Source organism: Oxyura jamaicensis, chromosome 5 (assembly GCF_011077185.1).
Source record: "Oxyura jamaicensis isolate SHBP4307 breed ruddy duck chromosome 5, BPBGC_Ojam_1.0, whole genome shotgun sequence".
Taxonomy (NCBI): Eukaryota; Metazoa; Chordata; class Aves; order Anseriformes; family Anatidae; genus Oxyura; species Oxyura jamaicensis.
In genome coordinates this window covers 21,277,782-21,299,399 of record NC_048897.1, presented here as the reverse complement: position 1 = coordinate 21,299,399, position 21,618 = coordinate 21,277,782, and the positions used below count along the sequence as shown (strand labels likewise).

General features: G+C 40.6%; 2 protein-coding genes across 2 annotated transcripts in view; both read right to left on the bottom strand.

Moving 5' to 3' along the window:
* Nucleotides 1-2,742: 2,742 nt before the first annotated feature.
* LOC118168233 (cytosolic phospholipase A2 epsilon-like) overlaps nucleotides 2,743-21,618 on the bottom strand; it is a 26,948-nt gene continuing 8,072 nt past the window's right edge. The window contains exons 3-20 of the mRNA XM_035328461.1: nucleotides 18,964-19,100; nucleotides 18,434-18,565; nucleotides 17,491-17,531; nucleotides 16,627-16,669; nucleotides 16,115-16,178; nucleotides 15,079-15,239; nucleotides 14,793-14,885; nucleotides 14,127-14,164; nucleotides 13,286-13,442; nucleotides 12,659-12,795; nucleotides 11,588-11,810; nucleotides 10,236-10,350; nucleotides 9,440-9,577; nucleotides 8,606-8,713; nucleotides 6,447-6,638; nucleotides 5,804-5,970; nucleotides 4,348-4,531; nucleotides 2,743-3,457 (exon numbers count right to left, since the gene is read on the bottom strand). Coding sequence (XP_035184352.1) covers nucleotides 3,219-3,457; nucleotides 4,348-4,531; nucleotides 5,804-5,970; nucleotides 6,447-6,638; nucleotides 8,606-8,713; nucleotides 9,440-9,577; nucleotides 10,236-10,350; nucleotides 11,588-11,810; nucleotides 12,659-12,795; nucleotides 13,286-13,442; nucleotides 14,127-14,164; nucleotides 14,793-14,885; nucleotides 15,079-15,239; nucleotides 16,115-16,178; nucleotides 16,627-16,669; nucleotides 17,491-17,531; nucleotides 18,434-18,565; nucleotides 18,964-19,100 — 2,369 coding nt within the window. The 3' untranslated portion in view covers nucleotides 2,743-3,218. The remainder of the gene's footprint in view (nucleotides 3,458-4,347; nucleotides 4,532-5,803; nucleotides 5,971-6,446; nucleotides 6,639-8,605; nucleotides 8,714-9,439; nucleotides 9,578-10,235; nucleotides 10,351-11,587; nucleotides 11,811-12,658; nucleotides 12,796-13,285; nucleotides 13,443-14,126; nucleotides 14,165-14,792; nucleotides 14,886-15,078; nucleotides 15,240-16,114; nucleotides 16,179-16,626; nucleotides 16,670-17,490; nucleotides 17,532-18,433; nucleotides 18,566-18,963; nucleotides 19,101-21,618) is intronic.
* The window catches only part of LOC118168234 (cytosolic phospholipase A2 epsilon-like), a 55,025-nt gene continuing 48,714 nt past the window's right edge, over nucleotides 15,308-21,618 (bottom strand). The window contains exon 23 of the transcript XR_004751436.1: nucleotides 15,308-15,319. The gene's annotated coding sequence lies outside the window, so the exon portion shown is untranslated. The remainder of the gene's footprint in view (nucleotides 15,320-21,618) is intronic.

Below are 21,618 nucleotides of genomic sequence, written 5' to 3'. Positions count from 1 at the left end.
AAAAAAAAAAAAAAAAAGAAAAAAAAAGGAAACCAAGACAAAAAGAACACAACACATTTTCCTCATTTTCCTCAAAATTTGTTTTAGTTGTTTACAACACGATGCAGTGTAATTAAATTGATATAAAAAATACACTTTTTTTTTTTTTTTTTTCTGGCAGAAACCTGCAACAACAGATATGTAAGTGCATAGCCCTTCCATGTATCCCGCTGCTAACATGCCCAGATATCTGGTATGAAATCACCATTTGAGGTCTGCTGGAGCTAATGCTGTATTCTCACAAAATGGTGGTAGTACCCACCACCTGTCTTCCCCTTCTACACACATCAGGAAAATGCACAATATAAAACCTCAATCCTGTACCTACAACGTTCCACCAAAGGCATTATTTCTGGTAAGAGATCTTCAGCATCGTAATAACATTCCTTAAATCCTAATTTCTTCTATTGGCCTGTCTGCAACAGTCATTCCCAAAATCAAATCATCCTACTCTTACAGTAAGAAATAAGCATTACCAAGCTCAATAATCAGGTAAACCAAGTAAATCCATGAAAAAGATGCTGAATCAGATAAGCAGTCTTGGCTGTTTGTCCAAAGTTGAGAAACTTGATCAGGTAAGCCTGGATTGTTTTGTTAGCTTCTGCAGTGGCTGAGCTGTTGTCCCTTGAGCCTTCCCCTGGGAAAATCTGACTTGAATAGTACAAGGAAAGAAAAACTCTGGGCCGGTCTCCAGGCCTCTATCCCCTCCTCCAGAGGATCTCTTAAACTCAGTGGGAGTGCCCCCCACAGTAAGCACTGAAGAGCATGGATGGAGCTGGAGGAACCCCATCCTAGACACTGGCTAGCAAGTGCCTTTGCTAGAAGAGGGCCTAGTGATAAGGCCCAGGACAGGCACCTGGGACACATCTAGCGTGAGCATACAGAACAGGAAAAATCCAGTAACGGAAAACACAACGATAATGTCCAAGAAACTGTTTCTGTTTTGGTTCAGGTTTTCTGATATTTTAGGGTACATCTCAAATTCCATTAATAGACATGCAGAAGGTGTAGGAGGGACCCTTAGGTCCCTTTTCTAAGGAATATGTATTTTCTAACTAGCCTGAGGCTGGTAAAACCAGGAAGGAGCAGGTGCTTACCATTTACCATCAAAAAGTCCTGAGGTAAAATCAAGCAGAGTATCTAACAGGGTAAACTTCTACCAAAAAAAAAAAACACTGAAAAATGAAATTGATCCAGGTACCCCATGAGCCCACAGACTTGGTGAAGCTGATACAACACAGATCTTTGCAGTAACAGGACAACTCTGACAAACATGATGAGACCCTCCCTGGTAGGCATTAAAGATTAAAACATGATGCCCATTTTGACTATTTGGGTTCTTTATTTTGAGCTTATCAGTGGCTTTTCAGATAGAACATCAGACAGGATTTAAGATAAGGGTGAAAATATCTACATGCCTTGCTGGTAAATGCGTGTAGAGAAAAGACCCTTCTATAGCTCTTACCTACTTCTTTTAGGCCACGCTGCACAAGGAGGTAAGAGACTATTCTAACTCTCATGCTGGCTGGCCAGCTGCCAGCCACTGTCTATGTTTCACAACTCTTTTATGGGTCTAGGACCAAAATAACCAGCTCCAGGTCTAGAAAAGACTAAAGACTATTCATCTTTCTCCAGTAATTTGCCTCTGAGGAAAAATTCATATAAAAAACAAACTACACTTTCCTCTGTGGTGGACTTTTCTTGACTGTTGTGTGTTTCAGTAGACTCCCTTCTCTGAGCAGCTGAGCTTTTTTTTTTTTAAGCAAAACAGTTAATATTTTTTTCATAATATCTAAACAATTGCCCCAAGGGGGAGAGGATTTGCTTATGAAATTTATTGTTAGCTGAAGTGGAAGAAATATATTTATTCTGTTATATATAAACACGCATGTGCAGTGATGGTTGATCAACATCCTTGCTTTGGCAGACAACCTCTCACTTCTTTGGAATGACACACAACCATTTCCTGTTCCTGTCACAAACCGGTCTCCTGGACAGCCTGAAGAGGAGTGCTGCTTTTTGTTTATGGGTTGCTCATCAGGTTGCCTTCATTATGCGTGTATGCACATCACTTAGTGCATTCCCAGGAAATGCTTTGGACACCTCTTCATCTGTTCTTTGGTAATCACGCTGGTTGTTTGAGAGCTGTTACATATTTGTGTGTGCTTAAATCAACTTTTCCCCTTTAGCCACTGTCCTTCAATATACTTGCCAAATAACTAGGTTACTCTGTGACAATTGTATCTTAATTTGTACTTGCAGATGTATTTTTCATTTTATGGCTGTTTAACAACTGTGATGCAGTGAACAGAATATTGTTATCTTATTCCATTTCAATAGTGTGATTGTGTGTATGCGATTATCATACACCTTGCAATCCCCCTCATATGCTACTTGTTTTGGTAATGCTTCAGCTCACTTCATTGAACAAGTTCCAGGTGATGCTGAAGCAAAATCGCTTTTCAGGGAGATAACTGCAGTACATGTATGTGATCTGAGACAGAACACAGCTTATTGTGGGAGAAAATGGCAGTAGCCCTTCAAAACAAATTCATAAGTTTGATTTAATTGTTAAGAAGAGACATTGCGGACAAAAAGTCACCATCTCTATATATCTATCACCCATCACAAATCTGAAAAACTAAGTAACCTTCACATGATATTTCATGACAATTCATAACAAAAAAGTATCAGGGCAACAAATTTTTTATGAGGTAGAACACCATTTAATTCAAGTTATTAAAACCAAACAAAATATTTTTATATGTTAAAATCACCACCTTCTGTGTCTGAAGAGGGCTTCATAGATTTACCAACGGTCACAATGAAATGCCAGAATATTTTGCAGATGAAAAAATACTAACAACCAAACCATTAAGATACTGCAGAGAGAAAGTTAAAACGATTTCCCTATCACACACAGCTGAATTTGCATTCTGTGCATCACAATGAGATAGTGTTAACAACAGACCAGCCTGTCTGATATCAAAACTTCTGACCAGAAAAGCAACTGTATCAGTAAACCAAACCATGTGGCTCTGAAGTCAGTACTTCAAGTTTTCTTTTTTGAGAAGGCTACTTAGAAAGAGACGGCGCCTGCCAAGAAGAGTGAAGTAGCTATTGCATTTGATAAATAATTCTGCGCTGTCATGATAAATATTAAGAGAGGAAAATGCTGTTCAACCAGAGGCCTGTGCCTGTGATACTGGCTGGCTCAGAGCTTGTTTCTTCCGTGCCACAGCCATGCGCAAGGCCTGAAGAATCATGTTCTCATTGTTCATTATGTTGTAATTAGTCAGCCTCTGAAGTTTGTTGAAATCTTCTGCTTTCAGCGAGACCTCTCTCGTTGAGTATGGAGAGCAGAAACTGGAGAGATCAATCTTGCCCTGTTCCATTTCTGCAGCACTACGAGCCATGCCTGTCAGGGGAAAAGAGGAAGGAGTTTGCATAGTCCCAGGGAATTATAGTCCTCTGATAGACTATGTCAAGAATAATTTAGAGAGATCACATATGTGGTTGCTATGAAGTCAATTGCAGTGCTCTGATCTCTGAAAAATGTACTTCTAAACAAAACCCTTTTGGAAAAAGAGAGAAAAAAAAAGGCATCACTCAACATTCCATTGCAATCAGCACCGTCTACTGGCCAACTCATGGCATGACATTTTTTGAGAGTTAACAGGTCATCAAGTCATATACCATGAGGGTTCTTGAGTAGAATACATACTAATGATAAAAGGAATAAGGAGATGTACAGGGCAGGAGGAGGCAAAATATTAGTAGCCTTGGAAATCATAATAAAAACAAAGGCAGTGTCTCAAACAGTGGTCCAAAAGAACACTTTGACTGCATTTATCAAGTCTTAGATTACATACTATTGCTTTGATTTCCCAGCATATACAATCAATGTGTTAAACAGTGCAAATAGAAAGCACAGTGGCCCTCCACAAATCTATACTCTAAAGCTATTTCTCCCTAGATCTGAATATGATCAAAATACATATCTGAGAACTAGGCTTTGTTCTACACCCTAAAGTAAAATTTTGGACATCACAAGGTGAAATTAGATCCCATTCCTCTACTTGAGAAACACATTTCTTCTTTCACTGAACTGCACCAAGATTCAAACTAAAATTATGCCCGAGATTTCACTGATTTTTGCAAATAATTTGTACCATCCCCTTTTGCAATGTATTCGCTAGTAGGAACAAGCAAGCAAGCAAAGGATTTTTGTATTGGGTTAAAGAAGAAACTCTCAGGGAGTGAAGAAGTTAATTGGGTCATTAGAACATCTGGGTAGTGGTAACTTACCAGGTGCTACATATCTTTGGAAGGTGTCATTCACTAGTGGAAAATAAAGCAGGAGAGGAGCTCCTGGAGTGTCTGCACCATCGAATATGTAGCACTCCTTCAGGTTCTTCTCATCATCCTTCAGCCCAATGTTGGGAAATGGAATTCCCTGCTCCGAGAAGTAACTGCACGCCTGCTCTAGAGGCTGGTCAGTGCCCAACAGCAGCAGTTTGAGAAATGGAAAAGATAAACAAGATCAGGCTGCTGCTTAATTCATGTTAAACTGCACAAAATAGCCTGAGAGCACTGGAAGGTTAGAGATAATGTGAACACCTGCAGTCCCTAATTCTTCTGTTCCCTAAGGAGCTTTTTGAAAATAAATGTGCAGGAAAACACTTGATATTAAGTTGGTAAAGAAGATTTTAGATCAGTACTAAGACACCTCTTTAAAATGGAAATATGTTTTAGGAACAGAACAGGTAATTTGAAAGATTGTTACAGAGCATCATTAATTAAAGGAGAACTAAGAAAAATTTGCATCTAAACAAAACTAAATTTTCAGTCCAAGACAGTAAGGATTTGCAGTCATGTTACCTGTTTATATAGCAGTTATAATTTGTGAGTTGGCTTCAGTAGATTTTAGCAGGATTTTGAGACCAACTTCCCCATTTTAAACTTTGAATTTTAGAAATAATATGAAATTTCAAGCTAGCATATTTTAATTTTCATTTGGCATCGCAGTGTAAGAGCAGCATTAGAGTATTGTCCACTTGTAAAATAATGACAGAATCTTAACCAGTGACCTTCACATTTTCAGGGCCCTTTCAGGGGAAGGTTTGCAACTGCGAGTATGCATTTGGAAGTCTAAATCTGTCTTTTTAAGTGCTGAGTACCACTTCTGAAATCTATATAGCCATTTTATAATCAGATTTCTGCAAACATGATAAATGCATTTGATATTTTGCTTCAAGCTCACTGCAGTAAGAGAAAAAAAAAATGCATTCATTAAAAAAAGATAGAAATAAAGAGGAAGAAAGCCTTTACTCTCTATGTTGTTATTGGACAGCTGAAAACCACATTTTAAAATTAAAAGATAAATAAAATTTTATACATATAAGGAAAATGCAGAATAAATTCTACATCTGAATCACAGAAAAATCTTTTCCAGCTATATTTGTGCTATAAAATCTTATATTAAATTGTAATGGAAGTTGCAGCTCAACCATAATAATTTCATTGTGCCGCTCTGCACTTTATTGGTGAAGCAGAGAGCTATGAGTATTCCATTTAGTGTTCTTTCAAAAGTGATTTGAGGAAAAAAAAATCAGGTGTTCTTCCCTCTAGGAATTTCCATTCTTCTTCTAAGGTTTGGAAACACCATTTTGCTAAGTTCTACTAATAATATTCTACAGACACCTATTTGAAAGCTGAAGAAAGCAAAGGAAAATCAAACAAAGGCATTTTTGAGGCTTCTTACCAGGGTCTGTGATCCACCCGTGTAATTTAAGTGTATGATGACATCCACTTTCCTCTCTGGTCTCATAAGGGGTGGACAACTGGTTTCAAAGAAGAAAGCTGCATCCACCAGCTCCAGGTGCTCTGAGTTGCCTCTCAACTCATTAGGAGAGGTGTCTAGTGAGGTGTCTAAAGAGTGAAAGATTTTGAGTTATTTGCAAACAGCAGAAAGACACCTGTCAAGTTAGAAAACAAACGAAATGCAAGCTTTCCTCCCATCCAGGAATTTCCCTTTGCTTTTGGATGCCATGCAACAATCCTAAAGCTTCCTTCAGCCTCTCCACTCACATTTTGTCAGTCTTTCTAAGCCCATAAGCTGCACAAAACCCATGGCTGGTTTTCCATATGCAAAGTCCCACCCCAATGCTTTTCATCTCAGTAAGGACTGTCAGTACCAAATCACCTCAAAACTGAACAGTCATGTTATTGGAAGCGAATGATGTAAGGAGTTACTTCATTTTCCCTCTCTATTCTTTCTGCAAAGGATAACAATTGACCACAAAAGCCATTCTGTTCTCTGCAGGACATACAAACGTCCCACACTGAATTCCAATCCCTGTGCTCAGATGACCACTATGGCACATGAGCAGAAATGCTATCTACACCTTTCCACTTTGCAAACTGCTCGTGCTGGATGTACTCATTGTGCATCTGGAAGCCCCTCAGGAAGTTGTGGTACTTGGAGACAGCAGGGCGGTCCGTCAGGATATCCCGGAGAGTTGTGGAGAGGCCACTGGTAGGAGTAAACATGCAGGTAGCCATCTCGTAGGGCTTCTCAGGCAAGTCTGGTTGTTCCTCTAGAGATACATGGCATTAATTACACACAATTAAATTATAGTCGCAATTAAGATGTGAACAGGATGCAAAGAAGAGAAAGGATCAATGACTTCTCCAACAGTAGTAACAATATGTTTAGAGCTCTTTGTGGTCACCTTTTTAAAGGCTGGACCTGAAACTTGCTGAGCATCAGCAAAAAGCGGTACAAGCTTTTTGATCCAGGGCTACATATGCATTTGAAATAAAAAGTGAGAATTAATCTGAACACTACTGCTACAATATTTGCAACTTGTAAGAATCAAATGACATCCCAGATCAGTTCATTTCTCTGCTGACAATGGACTCACAGCAGCTCAGCTTCATGGAATATGAAAATTATTGCCTCTATAGATCATTTCTGGGTGCTCTTCTGAATGCATAGGAATATATTTTTCCTCCTATATGCAACTAGGATAGAGAATTTGACACAGGTGTCTTTACAACTACGTATCCAGTCACACTTCAAGCCCATGGTATTTGTGTGTGTTTAACCATACAGCACATAAACATTACACCTGAAGTGGAGCTAAAGAATTCAGTGCTGTATGTGTTAAACCATTAATTTAAACATCTCCATTTTAGCAGTGAATTAATAGAATGGAATAGTTCGGTAGGAAGAGACCTTCAAAGATCATCAAGTCTGACCTCTTCAGGGCTAACCAAAAGTTAGAACATATTATTGAGGTTTGTCCAAATTCCCCTTGAACACTGACAGGCACAGGACATCAACCATCTCTCTAGGAATCCTGTTCCAGTGTTTGACCATCCTCATGGTAAATAATTTTTTCCTTATATCTAGTCTGAACGTCCCCTAGTGCAGCTCATCCCATTCCCGTGTATCCTGACATCAGTTACCAGGGAGAAAAGATTGGCACCTCCCTCTCCACTTCCTCTCACAAGGAAATTGTAGAGAGTTATTTTGCCTTATGGTCTGCAGTGAGTTCCAGACAATCGTCTGATAAAATATAAACTCAGTTTTGTTTTCTAAACACTGATTGGTCATATTTGATTGAAGTACCATTTTTATCATAAAACAAGAGGATTAAAACAATTCAGTTTTCCAAGCAAACAAAAGCAAGTAAAATCGTTTCATTTACACATTTGAAGAGGTTACTGGTTTTAGATTGGGCTAAATTTGAAATTCTAGGCTTATTTTGAAAAGAAAACTTGAAAATTTTAATTAAATGTTTTGACTAAAAAACACAGCTTGTTCAGTTTGGTTGGCATGTCTGAATTCAACTCAAACTTACAAATTATTTATATAAACCCATATTTAGTTGTTTTGTTTTGTTTTGCTTTTTTCCCCAAATAAACATAGCCCACAGAAATGCCATATGAGTCTGTTCAACATGAAACCACTGATTTCACTTGAATTTTAACAGTGAAGTTGCTCGTGGATATTTTCAAGGAGTGGTCTTTCAGTCCAGGGCTGCCCTTCTCAGCTGGCGTAATAGAGCTCTACCCCACTGATTTCCTTGTACCTCTGCTAAATCTTGCAATTCAGTCAGATTTTGAGGGAGGGATGCACAATGCAGGGGGAATAGAAACTGGAAAAAAAAAACTCTCAAGCTGCTCAGCAGAGATGCCATGAGGCTTTGATCGAAGCAATTCTTCCCAAAAGTATTTAACTCAGCACTTTAGGGACCATTTTATATAACCAACCCTATCTTCTTTCCATCAAGGTCTGTCTGATAGTGCCTTACCTTCTAATACAAATCTCACTAATGCCAGTCTCAGATTAAGCAAAGCACTGGCTATTCAGTAACATAAAAGCACTTAATTTTCCCAGTACCTTCCCTAACCAGAGGCTGAGAGCACCAGGCTGACAGAATAACACAAAACGTGGGAAATGTGAGTGCAGTTACCGTATCAGAGGTACGTTATTTCATCCCATATCAGAGGGGCCTGGAGGAGGGAGGCCGTAAGTCAAAAAGCACTGGAGATTTACCTATTTCAGTCACTTTGTCTTGGGTCCATCTGTGCCAGAAGTCCTCTGAATTGTCAGCTGCATGCCAGGCATCCAAGAGATTTTTGGAGAAGATACTACTCCACATTCCTAGGAAGTCAGAGATGGATAATCAGTAGTAGTGAGGTAAACACAAGGAACTGATTAAAACAAAAAACCAAACCAAAACAAAGAAACAAACAAAACAAAAACAAAAACAAAAAAAACTGCCTTCTGCTCCTTTTCAACTTTTACTTAAGCCTAGACATCTATTTCAGTGTTAGACTGACAGACTTGACTCAGAATGCAAACTCATTTCATAAGAAATTTTAAAATTATTTTCCTCCCACCTTGTTTTACCTAGTTTTACCTAGAACAACATAAGTTTTGACAAATACTGCATTGCTATTTTCCTATTTTCATTTCCTTTTTCTTTCTACAGTGAAATATTTTCAGTCAGCTCCTTCACTGATTCCCCTCCCTCATGTCCTATTTATTTTCTATTATTTCCCTCAGCTTCCTCAAAGTCTCATAGACTTTCAACTTTTAAAAGGTTTTGTACTTTAAGGTCAACGGTGATGTTTCAAACACACTTGCAAAGGTACATAACTTGTCTTTTTAAGTTTCATTTTCATAGTTCCAATGATAAAGCCAGCTGGGCAGATGAGTGAGTTTCAGGAGACATGCTGAATGTAACTGACTGGGATACTGAACCACTTCTGACATGACCCAGTACAACTGCTACCACATGCAGAACAACAGTTTGCTATGGGTTAACTTCAAGAATCATTAGTGTTTGTATTAAATTCTTGTCAATCCCCCAGGCTGGTGAGTCACCTTGCATGAAGCAGATCCGGGACTCAGGGAGCTTCTTCATCAGGCGACCCATAAAGAATTCGCTGCCAAAATCCTCTGCACGAATGAAGGCACCATACTTCAGGAAGCCCACCTCGTATGGCGTGAACTCCACCCACTCTGCCAATACACGTGTCAATAATGTTAGCTCCAGCAACCAAGGGGACAAAATGCTGCTAAAAATGGCAATGCCAACAGACACTGAGTGAACCTTTCAAGTGTCAGCTCTTGGAGGTGGGCTGGTTTAGGTCATGCCCAAAGCAAACCCTGCTGACTGATGCGTCTCAGATCCAGTAGGCAATTGAACTCACTGTTGCACTTTCCACAAGGCTGTGAAAGAATAAAGTGAGGGGTAAGGGAAAATTTAAGTTTCTTGTTATCTAGCAAGCAGGAAGCTTTCTCATGGAAGGTGGACTTCAATTCAGTCTGGTTTCTACTGCATTTATTGCCTTTAGCCATCCATGAAAAATATACATTAGGTGAACTTAGAGCTTCTGTGAGTCACTTTCTTTAAGAATTTGAAATGTTTCTGAGGTAGTGTCATGGATCTATGTCATGTTAGCAACCTGAAGTTAACGTCTAAATATGCACATTTAATGTAACAGGGGATTTTACAAAATGTTAAACTGTTGCTGTTGATCCTATGGCTTCCCAGCTATCGTTGACATCTCTCAAGAGGACTTCTGGCTTGGAGCAAGAATTTGAAATTATCTGTCATTGTTTAAAGGATCTAAACCTATGTTAAAACATAGCTCTTTTTCCAGAATTGAAACATTACCTCTAAAATCTTTGGTAGCAACTTTGTCCTTGACATTGAGGGCAAGGTAGATGGGCAGTGGGTTCTGACCTTGATTCACTGCCCGACGTTGGTCAGAAAGTCTGTGGTAGCATTTCTGGATTAAAAGGAAAAAAGGTAGAAGAAGAAAAAAAAAAAATTGCTGATAATCAATTCCATAAAGACATCAGTGAATATGCGATATTATTTATCTGAATTTCCTCCTAGATTTACTTCCATATACCCAATAAACAGAGGACAAGAAAATCATGGGAGCAGGAATAACTCTCACTAAGAGAAAGAGACGTTCTATATTCAGTATATGACACCAGTAATGAAGTGCTTCACAAGCTCTCCTAACTTTATATTGTCAAATGTAAGTGAAAAAAAAAAAAATAATAATAAATAAATAAATAAAACCAAACAAACATGGGAGGTCTGGCTAATTCTGCTATTATCATATACTTCATCTATTTAACATGAGTTCTTCAAGGCAGCATGTTAATGATGGTTCTAATCAAGAATTTTCTTGAAACTCATACTGAAGTTTAATATCCCTAGAGGAAAAATCCCTGAGCTGTCCAATACTAATGGCTTATATTATACATGAAATTGATATTTTGAGTGTACTTAAGCAAAATGAAATATTAACACATTTTGCTAGAAAGCACCAAGGCCAGAAATACACTGTGAAATCTGATATGAAGTGGCAGTACTTTTTTTTTCCTGTTTCACTTGGACAAAATATAAACATTTTTATGGGATTTTAAAATAAAATAGCTTTTTCTCTAGTTAACATCAGACTGCAAGTTTACATGGAAACTTTTGCTTTTGTCATTCCAACAAAATTACGAAGGAGCTGTCCTGAGAGACCAAATCAAAAGCAGCTGAAAGGCACTGCAAAATGACAGTTCCTCAGCAAAGATCTCTCAGGAGCTCTGGATCTATACTCTTTCATAGCACTAATTCAGGAACTACACAGGGGGGTACATCTGCAGTACATTCAATGTATGACTTGTGTAAACACTGCAAACATTGCAGCAGCAGAGACATTAAACATAGGGCTATAAAAAAACACCTAAGAATCTTGAAAAAATCTTGGACAGCTACAAATGTTAACTAGTATGCCAGTTACTTTAGAGTTAGTCTAAACCATTTCTATTACATTTAGTCACACTTTAGGCTTCACTGTAGACATACACTGCATCTTCAAGTTATAATGTAAATAGATGCTCTGCCTGCATACCAAGTATAGTGTTACTAGCCAAGCACTTCTTCCTAGGATTTTATTTTCTTGTAATAATCCTAAGAATCATGTCACCAACTTTATGAGAAGAAAGGTGAATAGACATTACCCCATCATTTAACATGGATTCAATCATGAGCCCCCATAGATCAATAAAAGATGTCTTATGTCCTGCTTGGGTCCTTTGGCTCAGCTCTCTGTAATAATTCCTCAGACTTCTCAAGCAAAAAGCACCCATCTTGCACTTGGTTGCTTGCTTCCGAGCTTCAATAATTACTTCTCCAAGATCCTTACGCGACCAGTCTGCATCTTCATACAGTTTGGTCATGGTCCTTTAGGCAGGAAACGTGATGGGGAGAGGAAAGAAATGAAGATTTAAAACCGAGAGGATATACTTTGCAGAGCTTTGGGCATCTCATATTGTTTTAGCTATAGGTCACTCCCCTACTTTGAGCTTACTTTGAACAGAAATGAAAATCTAAAGGCAATAAGTCCTAATCTCTTGATCTGGAAGCCAACAGAAGCAGCTGCACCAGCTGTCTATGTTGTTTTTGTCCAACAGTAATTAAGCATACAGGATCATTTTGCATTGGATTAAGGATTTTTGCACTACCAGTTAAGTCTCATATTTTAATTAGGGATAAATTACTTCAGAGACACCTAATATCACTGAGGGGGAGTGGAGAGGCAGGTGCCGATCTCTGCTCTCTGGGGACAGCAACAGGACATGAGGGAATGGCATGGAGCTGGGACAGGGGAGGGTCAGGCTTGGTGTTAGGAAGATGTTCTTCACCAAGAGGGTGGTTGGGCACTGGCACAGGCTCCCCAGGGCAGTGGTCACAGCACTGAGTCTGCTGGAGTTCAAGAGCTGTTTGGACAACACCCTCAGACACATGGTATGATTTTGGGGTGGTTCTGTGTGGAGCCAGGGGTTGGACTCAGTGATCCTTGTGGGTCCCTTCTAACTTGGGATATGCTGTGATTCTATGATGATTCTGTGGAAAATGTGGTGCATAACAGGCCTTTCAAAGCCTATTAGGAATGCCTTGGCATTCATAGGCCTAATATGGAAGCAGTAACTCACGACCACTTTTACCCCTGCTGAGATCTGAAAACCTAGACAAAGCATGAGTTTTGCTTCACATAACATCCCAACAATAGTATCAAAATGATTCCTCACCATGTTGTGCCAGATGAGCCACTAATATATGAAATGCAATCCAGAACACGCAACTTTTGAAGACCCAAAATGCTGCCATACATGGCAGTGAGTGCTCTTATCCCACACCCTGCCGTTGTCACAGCCACTATCGGCACCTGTTCAACACAAAGAAAAGGGCAGGAAGCACAGGTGGAAAAGTGACATCAAGGGACGTTCACATCAAAAGAAGGCAGACATGAAAATGCAACATCCAAATGCTAGTAAAATAAAATACATGGATTAGAGATAAAGCAATATTGCTCTATAAGCTATAAGCAACATGAGTTTCTGGCCATCCCTGTGGAATATATTAAAAGATCTGTACACTTCACGAAGGATTTTTAAGAAAGATGGACCAGAATCATGGTTTGAAGTTCCTTTAAATGATCACTTGAAAGCCAAATGGAAATAGAGAATTTGCTCATCCAGATTGCTGAGCAATTCAGCTCAGATCACCCTGGATGCAAATAGGGCCCAGGAGAAGGAGCTGCTGACATAGGTCCTCATGCCTCATCTGGACAGAGGGGAGAAAACACTCCTGTTGCCATCTCCAGGCCCGAGGGAAAGAAGAGAGAAAAATCCCACAGCAGTGCCTTTCCCAGCTACCTCATGGTCTTGCAGGTCTTCCTCCAGATGAAGAACATCCTTCAGTGCAGCAGCAACCACCCTCCTCCGGTTTTGCAGGAAATTCTGTTCATCTGTGCACAGGTCAAACCCCAGGCGGGCATCTAGGTTTCTTGGCCTGAAACACAGACCCTGGGTCCTGAGACCAGGGCACCAACATTATATATTATTGCTTGCTGTGGTCAGCTCCAGTTGTGCTTGTGCGTGTGTTTACAAACCGGTTCATGAACAGCAAAATGTAATAACTGAGAAAGAGAAACACCACACAGGCCTCTGCTAATTGTTGTAGCTGCTACCAAGAATGTAAATGGGAATGCAGGGCAGAACATGACATACTGCTCTGGTATTGGAATGAGGTACCTACAGCACGTTTCTGGTTTTGTTTGCTCATATAATTGATTTTTCAAGTTTCAGCAGTGCCTACCCTATGTGCCTGTAACTAGGTAACTGCTGCCAACAGCCACCATGGTTAACTAGGGAAACAGCTACCACGCCTTGTCTTTATTTTGTTGGTATTATACAAAAATATGATTTCTGTGCAGAACTACTCTCTCCATCTGTGGGCATGATGTGCACACAAACTGAGACCTACTTGCTTAAGTGCACTACCAGCTCAGAAACTTGGAGGAAAGGGGACCTGTGATTTAATTATCCAGCACTGAATAAGGAGAACCTGGCAATGAAAAGCCTGAGACCAGAAGTGGAACACACCTCTGCTTACCAAGGTCTGAGTCTTCATGATCCCTGCTGATTTCAAATGAGCTTTATCTACTTGCAAATGTCTCCCAATTACAGTATAAGGCATTGCTGGAGACTCACTTACCATTCATTTGCTTTTACATACAAGTCGATCGTCTTGTCCTGAAAATAGCAAATGAAACAGTGTAAGCATGCTCAGGTCATTAATCCTACGTATTCCCCCACTACACAATCTATAGTCTGAGTTTTACTCTTTTGGCTGCTGTATATGGCCAAGCAATGGTCTAGGTTATGAGGTTATAACAGGCTCCAGTGCAATCTGAGCTGGATGGAAACATAGCCCCTCAGTTTTCCACTAATTAACACTTAGTTTGCCCTTTGTTTAGGAAGCTCATTAAAAGCTGAACACCTGAACCACAGGCATGTGGATGTTCTCTGTTTTATCTTCTGCTTCACACTTCCCCTTTGCAAATTATCAGTATTAATGTCACATATACTGTTAGCTCACATACAGCGTTGATAAACGTATTAGATATGCCCTTAAGAAATCAGTTTCAACTCAGGACAGGGTTGAACAGCATGCCTGGAACCACATGCAGAACAAAAGCCAAAATAGTCATCATAATAAAAAATATTGCATAGCTATACTGTCACTGACAGTTATTCGCGGTGTACAGCTGCAGCAAGTGTTGTGCCTGACTGGATCCAAGTCACTGGAGTGTAAAACCCATATCACCCACCAAAATGAGTATGTGTTGGGGTGGAGTTTTATTAAGAACTCACTTCTCACCTGTGCTACTGTTATTTTCTCTTGTATAGGAAGCAAGTTCAGAGCTACAGTCACAGACTCATTCATATCCCTTTCATTTTGGCTTGATATAGACTGCAAAAAAAAATAAAATAAAATAAAAACATAATGAGGAGAGTTACACAAAAAAACAAAAAGAAGTAAAAAGCAGTCTCCCCAGCCTCACATACATGCATTCACTTACCAATTCCCTGCATACACAGACCTCAGAGGTCCCCAAAGAAGCACACAGCAAAGAGCTATCTGCCCGTTAGGGGCGACCACATACCCTGCTGAGCCGCCTCCGCCGCGGCAGCGCCACGGCCAGTGCTGACTGGTGGTATTTGATGTAGTGGAACCTGGCCGGTGCAGTTGGGCACAAGCAGGAGCTTAGCGTGTGGGTCTGGGTCCCTTCGTACGAGCCATCCACTGTTAGTGCAAATTTTCTCTCTGAAGGGATGACAGAAAAAACATTGTCACATCCTCACAAACAGGCCTTGCCATCTTAAAGCTCATAATACTCAAAAACACTGTGTGTGCTGGTCCACACTTCTTAGCTATAAGAAAATTCCATTTGTGGGGATCTGAACTCCACCAATACTCACTGAATTTGGCAGGATTCATGGTTGTGTACCACAGACTACAAGTAATTTATGTTGGGGGCTACAAAGGTGTTTCAAATTTAAGTCCTTCCAAAAAACATGGTATGCAGTGTGAAAGTATCCCTTCTTTGCACCACAGTGTGTGAGGTTGGAGCCATCAGGGGATGCCAGAGCACAATGTTTTTAAAATCACATAGGAAATACACAGGTAGGCTTAACACAGTACTGATGTGCTGCTTAAAAATGTGCAACAGGTACTTTCGGTAATATATTGTGTGTGTCTCTTGTTTCACCTAGTGGCACATTTTATATTTTTACACCTAAAGAAATTTTAAAAGTGAAATTGAGAAAGAGAGGCTCAGTTCTCATCCTGCCTATTTTCTTTTTCTCTGAATCCAGAAACAAGGATTTTGCTCCAGTTGAGGACTTAGAAAATTTCAATGCCCTGCACAAATGATTTGGAAAGTTATAAGCATCTGACAGTATATTATTATAGGGGAAAGTCTTTTGCAGGGAAACCAGAAAACAAGCTCATCAGGCTGCATGCTGCAATTATCTTTGCAGTTTTGATCAATTACAGCCCCCTGCAGAGGCCACTGACATTGCTGAGATTTTGTTTTGCATCTTCAACCATTTTCAGCCAGGGAGTTCAAGGGTAAAATGCTGAGCACTGTTGCCATAAAGCAGCCTACAGATTTGCTCCATAAGTCAGCGAAGGCTCACCTGTGCTATCCTTCCTCATCTTTCCACCATTCACCTGCACATCCAGACAGGAAACTTCACGGGACTGGAAGAGACAATCAGGGAAAGAGAAAAGACATTTGCTGTCAGTCAAGCTTGGCCTCAGCCAGACCCCTATGCACATTCCTAGTCTGGTGCCAAGCTGTCAACCCCCACCAGGTCAAAGGAAGTGGCATTTAGCATCAGGAAAAAGGGCCCAGGGGAAGGGGTGCAGGGTGGGCACCCCAAGGAGGGTGCTAAGCTTGGTTGTCCCCAGGCAGAGGGGGATGATCATCCACCCCAGTCCTGCTCAGTCTGGGCAGAGGCGAGCACTGGAGGCAGCTGCAGCCTCTCCCAGACTGAGTCACCAGTGGGAATTGCTGGCACCAGCATTTGCCTTCCCCATGCCCAATGCCTCCATGCCATCCTATGGAGCAACTGCCCAGCACCTTTAATCCTGGCTCTGCAATAAGAATGGCCATACAGCAGGGAAAGGGTTAAGAAATAAAAATTACCACTAAAACGCCATTAGTAATAATGTTTTCAGGAGGATCCGGACTAAAAGACAAGATAGAAAACAATCAGTTCACAACTAGAACTCTCCCAGTTCTTTGTTCTTTCATTATCTTTAAAAGCCTGTCTTTGGACAGGCAACATGAGTAAACAGCATATGAAATTCTAGCTGGACACTCAGTCCAATTTGCTTCTCTGAGGCTGAACATTAAGCCTGGGTACTCTATCTATGGAGAGCTGCTGAACAGAGGAGCTCCTTGCTGCATCAGACAGGATCATTTTCTGACACAGAAGTACAGGAATGGCAGAATTAGACTATTGCCTTATATTGCTCAGGTTCAAACCTGGGCGATCAGTACTGAAGATCTGGTGAATTCATCCAACTTGCAACAGCAGCACTAGGACTGATTTTCTTTCCCATTCTCTCCATTAACTGTACAGTCAGCATAAAAACACAGTAAAAATATATATTTGTAAATCTATTCCCACAACTCAAATTCCAGGTATTTTCCCACATTCTTATGACAAAGCAAACATCTGGGACAGACATCACAGGAAGGAGCAGGAGGGGTGTAAAATCTAAAACATCCTCCTGCACAGAATGCCCCCTGCAGCCTGGAGAGCAGTAGCAACCAGGAGACATTTCCATGCCCCTGTCAGTGCCTGTGCTAGCTCTTCAATGTGTCTGGGTGCTTGGTATGGATTCACCCCTCTCTGCTAAATGCCATAGACAAGCATTTCCTGAACACTCAAAATTCCCTCTAGTTCATTCAGACTATGACAGTATTAGGGGGGGCTGCAAGCATAAACAGATGTTTTGTGTATCAGAAACATTTGTTTGCTTGCATTTCTGTTGATTGACTCACCTGCTCTCCATTGTGAATTCAACCTCCAGCTCCTCTTTTCCCTGGGAAAGAAAATGAATTAAGTCACTGCATGTGGATTCCTCTGTGCTGAGAAACACCCTACAGGAATCTGTGCTCCTCAGGGAACTGGCTCCAAGCCAGCGTCCACCTTTAGTTACTGCACACACCACAGATTTCATTTTCTTTGTGTTTTACCTGTTATACTTCATATCACATACTTCTGATGTCATAGCCATTATATCAGCGGGCTTCTAGTTGACACTTTGTAAGCCAAACATAATACATATTGCAGGACCTCTTGACAGTTGCTCTGCCTTTGCGCAAGCTCAGATTCACCCCACACTGCTTCACAGGCCACCTGTAATTCCCCTTTCCCGCTCACAAGCTCTCAGTGCTCCCCACTAATTCTCAGCATCAGCAAGACTGAATTTCTCTGGTGCATCCAAATCATCCTGCCCCTCTCCCAAGCCTCACTCACAACCTGAGCGAATGGGCCTGGTGGCACATTAACATGGCAGCACATTTTAGCATGCAATCCCCGGGGTGTTCTGGAAAATGAACTTTGGTTATGAAGTCAAGATTGCTTTTTATATATATATATATATATATATATATATATATCAGTCGGACATGAGCCACAGCTCAAAACTATGAGCTCCAACTGCAAAGGAAAGCCTAAAACTCTCAACATTTTGACATCAAGTAGAGCAACCAAACAAGCCTGATAACGTTGGCCAACTCTATCTGTAAAAGCAGCACCCCAAATTTACTGTAATTACTGAGGCAAAAATGGGCACCAACCCCTGAAGCAAACAGGCATATTCAGATGACTAAATAGACAGTAGGAAAGGCATCTATACTGGGCAGGTGAGATGAAAGCTGAGAAAACCACATTCTCACCTGACCATGTCCCCTTAGCTTTGTCTTTGAATTTTACCCCTACCTGTGGATTCAGCTGGAAGCTTAGCTGAATGTTTTCTCCGAGCTGGATTTTGGAGACATCAAAGAAAACAGTGAGGAGGTGGTCATCTTGTGTCATGTTGTCCTCATCACAAACTTTCAGCTCCAGAATGTTCTGGGAACAGAAAAAATAGATTGTATGAGATTGAACAAATATAAGATGCTACAGTTACTTCAGTTCAGCTGGAGGAATTTGGGTAAAAAGTTCAAGAAGGAATGCAAAGGAAACAATAAAATAGAAGTTTTACAGTTCTTCTCTACAGGCTCCATTGACTATGCATTAATATACAGTCTTATGCGCGTGTCAAAAGCTAAATAACTGCAGTTAGACAGTGTGAATACTTCATAAAGAAACTCAGGAAGACCCACAGTGTGGGAAGCTAGGGTACCATTTCATGTCTGGTAAGAAAAATTACTTTTATGCAGGGAAATGGGCATCTGGGCCTTCAGCCTGATCCTCAGGAGGTGGGTAGAAAGCAAATGCCAACTGTAGGGGATAGCTGTGGTTCCTACCTTAACCTGGCTCTGAATCGTGAAGTGGAAGGTCTCGTTCCATGTTGGGTTCTTCGTGTTTGGAACCGTTTTGGTGCGGAAATGCTGCACCGAGGCTGTTGGCAGGCTCAGGCTCACATAGCAGTCAGACTGGGTAACTGCAGAAGAGAAGGGATGCGTGAAAGCAATGGACTGGTGGGCCACATTTAGTAGCCTGTAAGCTGGGGCAGTGTATGAATTTTTAAGCTCTGTACACAGGACAATATGCAGAATGTGAGCTGGGATTCTAGATAAGGTGCCATCAAGTCAGTGCTGTATGGCCAAGCTGATTCCACTCTTTGTGAAATCCTAGCATTTTTCTCTTCTTGAGAGCTACCTCTTTTCACTGTGGGAAAAATAACAGTGAAAATAACAGGACATGCCTTAATGTTTCTGGGGTAGCTCTGGCTGTAAATTCCGTCCTGTCTACTTTTCAGAGCATCCTTTCCTTCCTCTAGCACATCTGGCTGCCAACACATTGGCAGTGGAAGCTATTTGAACTGAAGGTTCTTGTGAAGGACCATTGCTGTCAGAGGACAGGTCTCTGCCGAGGCACCTTAACTCTGGCTGCCTTCTTCCCTTTGGAATATTAAAGGGAACACACACACTGTCAGAGTTAAACAACAGAGCTTTTCAAGAAAGGATGTATATATTCCTGCAGAGGAAATAAATTGGATTTAAACATTTGCTAAGTGGATTAAAATGAGCACATGGAAGAAAGGAATTGGAAATATTGAACAGTTTGAAGGTGTAGCATTTTTTTTGAGAAGCAGCTGTCCTGAAGGAGAGTTTTAGCCAGTAAAGCTCTATTAAAATATTTCTTAATGCCACTATTTTCACCTCCACCTTTGTGCCTCAGAGTAGTAATGACATTTGCAATATGATGTACAGATGAAAAAGCTTGTCTGTGCTTCCCAGCACATACTGAGATGATGTTGCTGCTTTGCACAAGATGGCATTGCTTTTGCTTTGTTGTTTCAATTAAGGGTGTGTTCAAGTCATAAAGTTCACCTGTGAATTTGAATGTGCCCAGTTGCTAAGTGGGGCAAACTTTAGGGTTTTCATTTTCCTTTCCCTGATGAAGAGGCTAGCTGTGAAGTTTGGCTTCCCACATGAGCACCTTCATAAGCGAGGAATATTTAGGACCAAGGCTTCAGAATGAAACGGTGTTTGGCAGCTTTCTGCAATGCTTAGATCATCAATGAGCACTTCTATTCCAAAGGTGGAATAATCTGCCTGTGAATGCTTTTTGTCATAGTCATTAAGCAATCAAATGCAAATGTGAATCATGAGATGAGCAATCCTTTGGATTCATACTCCAGAGTCCAGTGTGACCACCATACAGAACTTTTTTTTTTTTTTTTTTTGGTTAGGAGCAATAAATTATACAAGTACCAAAGATAATATGATGGAGTATTGCCCATAAATGCAAATCTCATCATCAGCATTGCATTTCCTCTATTTTTAATGCCACCTACTTGAGCATTCCTGCCATTGCATAGCAAACACACCTTCATATGACTACACTTAGCCTTGTCCCACTTAGTTTTATCAGGAGATCTGACTTTTGGAAAACACAGAGTAAATGATGTGGCCCCTTAGTGCCCTCTATGTGTAACCAAAGAATTAATAAAGCCAACCTTTTTTTTTTCCTTTTTTTTTTTTAAAAAAAAAAAATATTATTATTCCCTTTGAGATTTAAGTCATCTTTGAGTAACTTTGACTGATAAAGGTAATTGTGGAATATACAAAAATATATAAATTATAAGAATACCAAAATACACAGAGATCATCCAAGTTTCCAACAGTCTTAATAGCTTCCAAACTTCCATGTCTATAGAGGAAAAGTCTGTATGAAAACATTTTTTGATGCTTGGAACTCCAGTCTGAGATCCACACACTTCTGTCGGATCTTGTCCCCTCTAGGAAGAGGATCAGAAGGAGCCATTGAAGTTTGTGAATGACCCTGCTATTCTGCCTGATTGGCTGCAAGTACAAACTGGTGTGAGAACTGGCACTCCACTCTGCCCAAGCCCATCATTCACACAGCAAAACAACACGTTGCGTTATATAAAGGGACTCTTTATGTATATATACAATGCTCCCATTACCAGGCATGTGCAAACAAATCGTCATTATGGTACGTAAGCCTAAAAGCCAACTGACTACAGGAGGTGAACAGCAGCGATGATGCTCACACATGATGTACCTATCAGAACTTCCCAGCAACAGCCTGTGTCCTTCCCCTTGACCATGACATGTGAGCAGCTGTTGAAACATGCTTCAGATGGCAGCTGTGGTATCACCATGGGGCAATATCCTGCCAAAAGCAGGTGTGGCAGCAGGTGCTTATGAAAGCCCAGTCTCTTCATGCAATTACACTAAGTTTCTAATTAGCTTCCAGGATAGCAGCAGGACTGGATTTTAATTGTGCTTTACCATTCGAAAGCATTACAGTGACATGACCAATGCTAAACAACACAATGGCCCTGGTACCAATGCTGTACCCCTAGACAACAGCAGGGCACCAGCTGTTCTGGCTCAAATTGAAGTCTCACTCCTCTCATAAACAGCTCAAATACAAACAAAGTTAAACCAAAATTTTAACCAAAATTTAAGTGTTGTTTTTGTGTTTTG